The 9069-nt window shown below is 32.2% G+C and overlaps 1 protein-coding gene across 1 annotated transcript; it reads left to right on the forward strand.

Moving 5' to 3' along the window:
• Window positions 1-3257: 3257 nt before the first annotated feature.
• LOC123700264 lies at window positions 3258-8788 on the forward strand. Its single transcript, XM_045647434.1, has 3 exons — window positions 3258-3386; window positions 7673-7812; window positions 8327-8788. The coding sequence occupies exons 1-3, from the start codon at window positions 3348-3350 to the stop codon at window positions 8742-8744; spliced, it is 597 nt and encodes a 198-aa protein (XP_045503390.1). The 5' UTR covers window positions 3258-3347; the 3' UTR covers window positions 8745-8788.
• The last annotated feature ends 281 nt before the right edge of the window (window positions 8789-9069 follow it).

The following is a 9069-nucleotide window of genomic DNA, read 5'->3' on the forward strand; positions in this document are numbered from 1 at the left end:
TAAGCGACATCTAGCGGCTAATAGCTCAATTTCCTAAGCAAATGTTGATCATATATATATATGCAGCGTGTTTTAACAGTTAACGTATTATACGTGTAGATGGCGTGTTTATAAAAAGTAGCAACATTGTGGAAAAGGTGAAAGGTTACCTATTTAAAAACCTAAAGTTCACGAAATTAAACGTGGGAAATTGGTAATGTCTTTATAGAAAAAAATGCATGACTTGTTTGTATTTTGTCCAAGTCCAAAAAATTGCTAGCATTTGATTTTTAATTTGTCTGTCTGTCTGTTCTGAAATCTGATTTGTATTCAGAATCAATTCATGATCGCTTATGAGTTTTGTGATTTATTAATGTTTCTCAATAGCCTCAACAATTTGCAATTTATATTTTCACTCTTCTTAAAGTGAATGACACTTTCTATTAAAAAATTAAAAACACATTGTTTGTTTATTTATTTGAATTCATCTATGAATGATTGAAATGTAATTGATTTGCACATCACGGCGCAAGGGAGGACGCAGCCAGTGACCATGTAACGGAAAATATAAGTAAGTATAGTACCTATAACAATTATTATTATTACAGTCTACTAGATGTCCCGGTAAATGTTCTGCCTTATTCTTAACATTAAGGCATATGAAAAATATAATTATGTTGCCCGATTTTCAGATCTAGGTAGGTACTATTGATTTTGTCTAGGTAGTTTTGTAGTACTAGTACCTATAATTATTGAGGTATTTCATGAAAATTGATTCAGCCGTTTCGGAGGAGTATGGTTACTAACATTGTGACACGAAAATTTTATATAATATAAGAACTAGTTGTCGTACTGCCTTACTTTCATGACCTGGGGGTATGAAAAAGAAATGTCGTCCGATTCTTAGCCCTACCTATCCGATATGCACGCAAAAGAATGCCCATGAAAGTATGGACCACAGTATAGTGTTACATCAATGCCAGAGTGGTTTTGGAGGGTTCTTCGATATTCAAAAGATTTTTACCTATGATATATTAAAAGGCTAGATACGTTACCCGCTCTGTATTTTGGCAAGAAAAAACTCAGGTAAGTGCCCGAGTTTCACTTAGTCACGCACCATTCAGCGTCGTAGCTGGACGTTCTTTTTATATTTTAATCGGCCGCGGCAGTTGTTATTACGAAGTACATGAGTGAGACATGTATTATGTCTCGTGCGTGAGAGTGAAAGAGAGAACAACTGTATTGGTGATAATGCGTTAGTAAGTAGGTATGTATTAATTACGCTGTTTTTTAGTGCAATGATGTTGGCGTATGCCGCGTCTACTAGTACCTATAATAGGTCATTGATTTTTACCAATTGATTTTTTTGTGATAAAAACAGGGGATTTCAAGATATTGAGAAAAATGTGAATTAACCTCAAAACTTTAATAAACCCGATTAAGTTAGGTTTATGTGTGATTTAGGTAGTATTTTATCGTCTGAAGGTTATTTTTCGTTTAACATATTTAATCTATACGTAGAGCTTATGCTTTCAGACAAAGTCTATCTGTTCATCGGCTGGTGTAGGTAGGCACCAGAAATCTTTCGGGACGGATTTCAAGAAAACCTAAATATACCTATTATATTTAAAAAATGCCAATAGAGTTTTTATTCGGTTTACATATTGTTGTTGTTGTTTGATTCATTTTTTCACTACATATTCGAAGAAAGAAACAAATAAGAAATAACTGGTTACCTACCAAGCTATGTCATAATAATATTTTGTTATATATATTTATATTATTTTACTTCACTATATATGTTAAAACAACCTTACAGAGTGATTTTATGTTAATTGATTTTTTTGTAATTCAATGAAAACAATAATCGATATTAATACATTTAGCCTTCATTTAGCTATTTACCATAGTAAATGTCATAATAGTTACCGCTTGGTTACCGTGGTAACCGGTAATGGATACTAAGAGCTAGCGCGCACGAGCAACTTTGTCTCCGCAACTATTTTGTCCCCGCAACTATTTTGTCTCTCCCACCCATGGGCTAGTATGAAAGTGCGCGCACGTAGCGACGCAACTCTCCATACAATTGATGGGAGAGACAAAATAGTTGCGGAGACAAAGTTGCTCGTGCGCGCTGGCTCTAAATCTATGGTAACGGATGTAAACAATTACATGTCTTATTAGATTTTACAAAACATTCCCTGTTCAAAATATATTTTCCGATGGTCAGAAGGCCTCTAAATTGAAGAGATTTTTTTAATAGTATTGTTGTCTTGATGCATGAGAAAAACCAGTACCAAAAATGGGCATTCTCCTTTCATGAGTTTCGGTCAAGCCGTTTCTGAGGAGAGAAAAGAAAGAAAATTTAAAGAAAGAATGATCAAGAGAGAATTCTACACACAATACATTAACATATAAAATATTATGTAAATGTGTTTGTTTATTTGCATACATAACACATCATTATATTATGTGCGAGTACCTGTCTATAATTTATATTATCTGTTTAGTTTTAATTAGGACCCCGGAAATTACTAAGTACTCTTTGCCCATAGGTACTCTAGTATAGTATTATAATATTATCTGGGGTACATATTCTATTGAGGGAAACAATTTATTTATTCAATGTTGATTTAATAAGTGCGCATAAAGTTATTTTTCAGTAATACTTTAAGTAAGCAGTAATAAAAACATAGGTAGCTTAGGGATGGCACGGTGGGCTACTGCCCAATCATACATAATAATATAAGTACACAAATTCATAGAAATAATATATATTATAAATGCGAAAGTAACTCTGTCTGTCTGTCTGTTACTCAATCACGCCTAAACTACTGAACTAATTTGCATGAAATTTGGTATGGAGATATTTTGATACCCGAGAAAGGACATAGGCTACCTTTTATTGCGAAATATGTTCCACGAGCGAAGCCGGGGCCGACCACTAGTAGGTAATATGTAAAGGAATACAATATAAGTTTTAGTTTAACAATGATAGTTTAACTAATATAAGTCAATTTTTTGAAATTATAGGCAAAGGATCTGACCCTGGTCGGTTATAATACCAATACGTTTCGATTTTGTGGCTTATAAGTAAAAATTTTATTTTTCTTCTCCTATCAATTTTATTTCTATTACCTAACATTGTAATATATTTTATAACGATAATTTACACATTTCGTCACCATTATAACACATTTATGTCACGTCGTATCCCATTTTCCTGTACACCATGGCCACCCTACGGATCTATAGATCTTCAAGCTAAATCACTAGTGCATCGATGTGCGTAAGCGCAGCCCGCTTGTTTCGATTTTGGCGGTTCAAGCGCAGTAAGAGATTTAAAATTATTAAGAGGATCTTTCGCAATGGATAAATTTATTTGTTTCATCGTTTTTGGTTTAATGGTAAGTTTTTTTTTAATTTTGCTTTAAAGCAGTATTTCCCACATTAATATAATATTATGTAGAAATAACATAAACATAGAAAAATATAATTGGTTGTAAAATAAACTTAATAACATCACTACAATATAGTATAAAACAAAGTCGCTTTCTCTGTCCCTATGTCCCTTTGTATGCTTAAACATTTAAAACTATGCAACGGATTTTGATGCGGTTTTTTTAATAGATAGAGTGATTCAAGAGGAAGGTTTTAGTATATGATTTATTAGGTTTTATACAAAGCGGGCGAAGCCGCGGGCGGTAAGCTAGTATTAATTAAAATTACCAACGTTTTCTCTGAAAATTATTGCTTATTTTTTAATTCCGAATAATCACTAATATCTAATAATTATATAAACACAATATAATTGATTGTTATTACATAAATCACAATAGATATTATGAAAAAATGAAAACAATTTATGTATAAAACTGTATTAATGCTAATAATTCTCTAAATTGCTAACACAAACTTACATACCTAATTAACTTTAGTGGCAAGTGAAAATATTTCATAAGAAGTTAAAAAGCTTAGTTTTGTATTAGGTTTACATTATCTAGATAACTTTAATCCAAATATCGTTTTCGACTCTACATAAGTGAAAATCATTTCAATTGTCATGTTTCGACACGAAAACGGTTAAACACATTTGGATGCAAATAGATGGCTTTGGGTAATGTCTTAGACTTTTTTCTATATTCAACTCTAAAGGGGGTAAAAGAGGGGATGTAAACTGTATGAAGAAAGACACCATGAAAAGATCCCGTGTAAAACCGCGGGCACAAAGCTATAAAAAAAACTAAATTTATAAAGTTTATTTGTTTAGTTTAATATTAAGTGTTTCGCAAATCTGTAAGGTCAGATGATGAGTTAGCCTTCACTTAATGTCAAATTACTACGTACTGGATATTATAATAGATATAATCATTATTTAATAGTATGTGTATTGATTTAGTTCTTACATTTATTATATTTATTTAGGTTTTTGCAAAAGTAAATGAACTAAAGAGTGAAACTAAACAAGATTTTTATCGTATAAAGATCATCACGTTAGAAAAAACCTTTGCTCTAGTTTACCTTTAGAGAATAATGCATAGTTTTATGTAACACCACGGCTTACTCGATTTCTTTGCTTTTTTCCGCATTTTCAACAATATTAAATAATAAATATAGAGAATAATATTTGTAATAGATAAGGTCCAAGAAAGTCTTTCTGTATCGATTAAACAAAAAAAGAAATGTTTCACTGTTTATAAATGTTTACCTACAGTTTACACACTTAAATATCTTTACAACTATATTTTCCAAATCAAATTCCAATGCAAAAAAAGTCAAATTGTACCTAAGAATTTCTCGTCATTTTTTTTCGTCGGTTAAAAATACCGCTAATATTACACATCTTGTTTTCTCATCTGCAGTTAAATGCAATCGATCATTGTAATTATTAAACGATACTTTCAAAAAGTACTTTCTCCACATATACCGCCAAAAATATAAACTTGAAAAAGTTATATAATGGGTAAGTTTTGGCCGCCATGGTCTGTGACCAAGCATTGCGGTCAATGACGCTAAACGTTTGACGGCCATTATTTGCCGGTTTTTTGTTGGTAATAAATTGTAAACAATCCGTATTGATAATAGTAACAATTTGTTTAATAAGATGACTTGATGAAAAACAGAGAATTAGGTTTTTTCAAGGTCAACTTTTGAAGTGATAGACGTATAATACTTGCGTTTATGCGTGTTGTTAAAATTTAAAGGTCGGGTCATGACAATACCACGTCATAGAGTGACAACGATTTTGATATCTTAGAATCTTGCCAAAGAAGTTTCACGTCTGACACGTGTGCACGGGACACAGTACACACCCTCTTTTTTATATTGCTTTATATCAAGCGTTTATTGAGCCCTTGCAAATAAATACCCGAAATCTCTATATTTTAATTAGCCTGATGCAAAACAAACTATTAATAATAGAATAACGCGAAAAACCACGCATCAAAGTTAATAATCTGTAATTAAAAAACTTCCGTCTCCGCTAAGCCCATAATTCTAACCTCAAAATTACCGGCATTTATTCGTTCCCAATTGTTTGAACTTCCGCTAATAATAATTGAATTAAATCCTCCACTTTTCATTTGCTTGTGATTACAACCGACTTTGAGGCTTTGTTGTTGACGTACATACTGATTTTATTGTTAGATATAATATGTATAATATGCATAGTTTTATATTATGTTGTGGTTATATAGAGATTATAGTTAACTAGCTTTCCGCCCGCGGCTTTGCCCGCGTTTTGAAAGAAAAACCCGCATAGTTCCCGTTTCTTGGGGATTTCCGGGATGAAACCTATCCTACGAGTTGATTATGTGTGCTAAATTTCGACTAATATTATAAATGCGAAAGTTCGTAACCTTTACAAACTTTCTGATGTCTGTTACTCTTTCACGTAAATACTACTGAACCGATTACAATCAAATTTGGTATGTAGATAGCTGAAGACCCAGAATAAGACATAGGCTATTTATCCCGGAAATCCCACAGGAACGGGAATTAAGCGGGTTTTCTTTGAAGGCGAAGCCGCGGTCGGAAATATGGTACTCTATAAATTTTGATTACACCGTTTTGACGTCATCAAAATCAAACAAAGACGATATAGTTTTTATCTTATCATATTATTATTCATTACACAGATAACCAATGTCACTTGGTCCCTCCTTGTAAGGATCTGTAACTGACAAGCGGGTCACGTAATAATGGAGGTCACGACACTGGCTTGGCTTTACTGCACTATTAATACATTATTAGATATTGTTTGTTTTATTGTTTTCTAGTTAGGGAGGGTGTTGACTTTTTAATTGATGTGAGATTATTTTTCAACCGAGTTCAAAAAAGGTGGTTCATAAATTCATTGTATTTTTTTAAATAGTTTCTTTAAATCATGATAAAATAAACTCTACTTGAATTATTATATATGTATTTGTAGGATGATGTTATTGCAATTATTTCTTTATTAAAATATCTAAAGGAATTCGAGTGATTCGAGGGTATTCATTATCTAGATCGTAAAGTGCCATTTTTATTTTATTTCTGTTCATAAACGTTTCAGCAACAACAAGTTTAATTTTACTCTGTTTTACTTTATCCCGTATGTAGCTCGATTGTTCATTTGATGGGTCTGTGTAAACTTTACAGTTTTAAACATGCTGTCTGTCGAATTAACATTTTAAGACTAATGAATTTCCTTAGTTTATTAATTATTTTATTTCAAGAGATAATTGAAACGAAACTTGTATATTTTTAAATATGTCGTAACCTTATTTAATTTGTGTTTCCAGTGCTTACTTTCAATAATTGTAAAACTTGTAAACATTTAGCAATGATTGTAATAAACAAACAATCTCCCAACCATCTCTCGGACTATGATGTTTAACTATTCAGTGCTCGATAATGTCGATAAGCCACGTTCAGGTTATTAGTTGATGAGCTTGTATCGTATAATCTGAGAGCCGGCGAACGAAGCACGTCTGTGGTCTAATATTATTCAATAATCGTTGTTATTTGCATACAATTATAAATAACTAGCTTACCGCCCGCGGCTTCGGTTCACGGGAACGGGAACTATGCGGCTTTAAAGAAAAAGCCGCATAGTTCCCGTTCCCGTGAGATTTCCGGGATGAAACCTATCCTATGTGTTAATCCAAGATACCCTCTATATGTGTGCTTAATTTCACTGTAATCGGTTCAGTAGTATTTGCGTGAAAGAGTAACAAACAAACATACACACACATACATCCATCCTTTCGCATTTATAATTTTAGTAGGATAGGATTCCTTTGATGCGGAACCTTGAATTAGTTGCGATTATCTAACCGCAAAATAGTGTATTTACAATGGAAAGGTCTGGGTTCGATTCTCGGAAGTTCTCCGAAGTCAGGGTTTCACCAAATTGTATTATAAGTATACAATGGACCTTGACATTGTAGGTCTCTCAAAATTACAGTAACTTGATCTGCCAAACTACAGCATGGATTTATTGTGATTAATGATAATTTCAAATCTCTATCTCAAAAGTCCTCTCTGCGGAAATCGCTAATAATAGTTACATTAAATTAATAATTATTCCGTTACATGACATTTGACATAGGCTTTTTACCACGTTCATGAGATATTTGAGGAGAATAATTTTCTTTAATAACGCGTGCGAAGTCACGGGCTAAGTATAAAATTAATAAATAAATGTTTATAGATCCAGCATGGTCACTCCCGGAGTATGCCAGAAGATACCGTGGTGAGTGACTACACGAAGGAGGGCAGCGGGCCAGGGTTGGACGTTTACCAGCAGATCGCTAACAACATTGCTGAGAGGATCACTTCGCCTATCTATAGGTATGCTGTAATTCAGCGCTGTCAACTGCTGCGTAACAGTATTTTTGTGTACATTGCTTTACTTTGAGTTGGCTTGTTATGTTTGTTTGTATTCATATATACCTACTTTAAAATGTCTATTTATACAGAAACATGCAAAAAATATGTCAGTTTCATTTAATTGTTTCATAAAGATAAATCGTTAAATCGTTCATAATTTCGTAAGATTTGGAAATGTTGCCATAAAATGAACATCTAGATAAAAATTGAATAATTTGAGAAATTGCATATCAATAAAATGATCAAATATTAATAACCTTCCTAGATATAAAATTAAACCTTCAATGCAAATAAGACAAAGAATGAGATGAGAAGTTAAATTCTCCAAACTATCTATATATTACTTATTTATTTATTACAATGGAATAAATTTTCATAAATAAACCCAGAAAGTATTTAATTAACATCATGTGTCTACTTATTTAATAAATCCCAGAAAATATTATCTAATTAACATCACATTTCTATTCTCCAGGTTCCTTGGCTACAACAACACACAAAAAGCGGAACCTACAACCAAAAAACCATATGAGAAAGTGGAAATACTAGAAACTCCATCAGTTAAAACTCTAGCACCGATTAGCAACGATATATCCAAAGAAAGAGATGTAGAAGAACTTTCAGATGAAGCATTAAAAAGAGTAGATAAGAAACCGGAGAAAATAACATTATTCTCTAATTACTTACCTGTAGGTAATTTGGAATTAAATGATACACAGAGTGATGATGATTTTGATAATTTCGGTTTTGATGATGTTGAAAGTGATGAAGATCTGAAGCCCAGAGAACAAGGTCCCTTTGTTTTTATATTGGAACTAGTCGGTAGTCTTTTTCAGTTGTTATATGGAGCGGTGGTGTCGTTCTTTCAGAAAAGTCCTACACAGTCTAGCTAAAATATAGCATAAAATTAATTTTAGAATAAGCACAGATAATAATATAATATTCTCAAACTCAAACATTTATTTATTCAATTAGACTTCTTTTAGAAGCACTTTTGAAACGTCGTTACATATTTTAACATTTACCACCGATTCGGAAAGCAGTATCTACGGAGAAGAATCGGCAAGAAACTCCATAGTTGCTCTTTTTAATCATGTCAGTTTTACAATTTAATTTTACAAAATACATTATATGTGTTATATGTACTAGTAGTATAAGTTTTCCGTGCAACTTAAACAAATCCTAGAATATTAATGTGATATTATTCTTTATTTTTCA

Source organism: Colias croceus, chromosome 19 (assembly GCF_905220415.1).
Source record: "Colias croceus chromosome 19, ilColCroc2.1".
Lineage (NCBI taxonomy): Eukaryota > Metazoa > Arthropoda > Insecta > Lepidoptera > Pieridae > Colias > Colias croceus.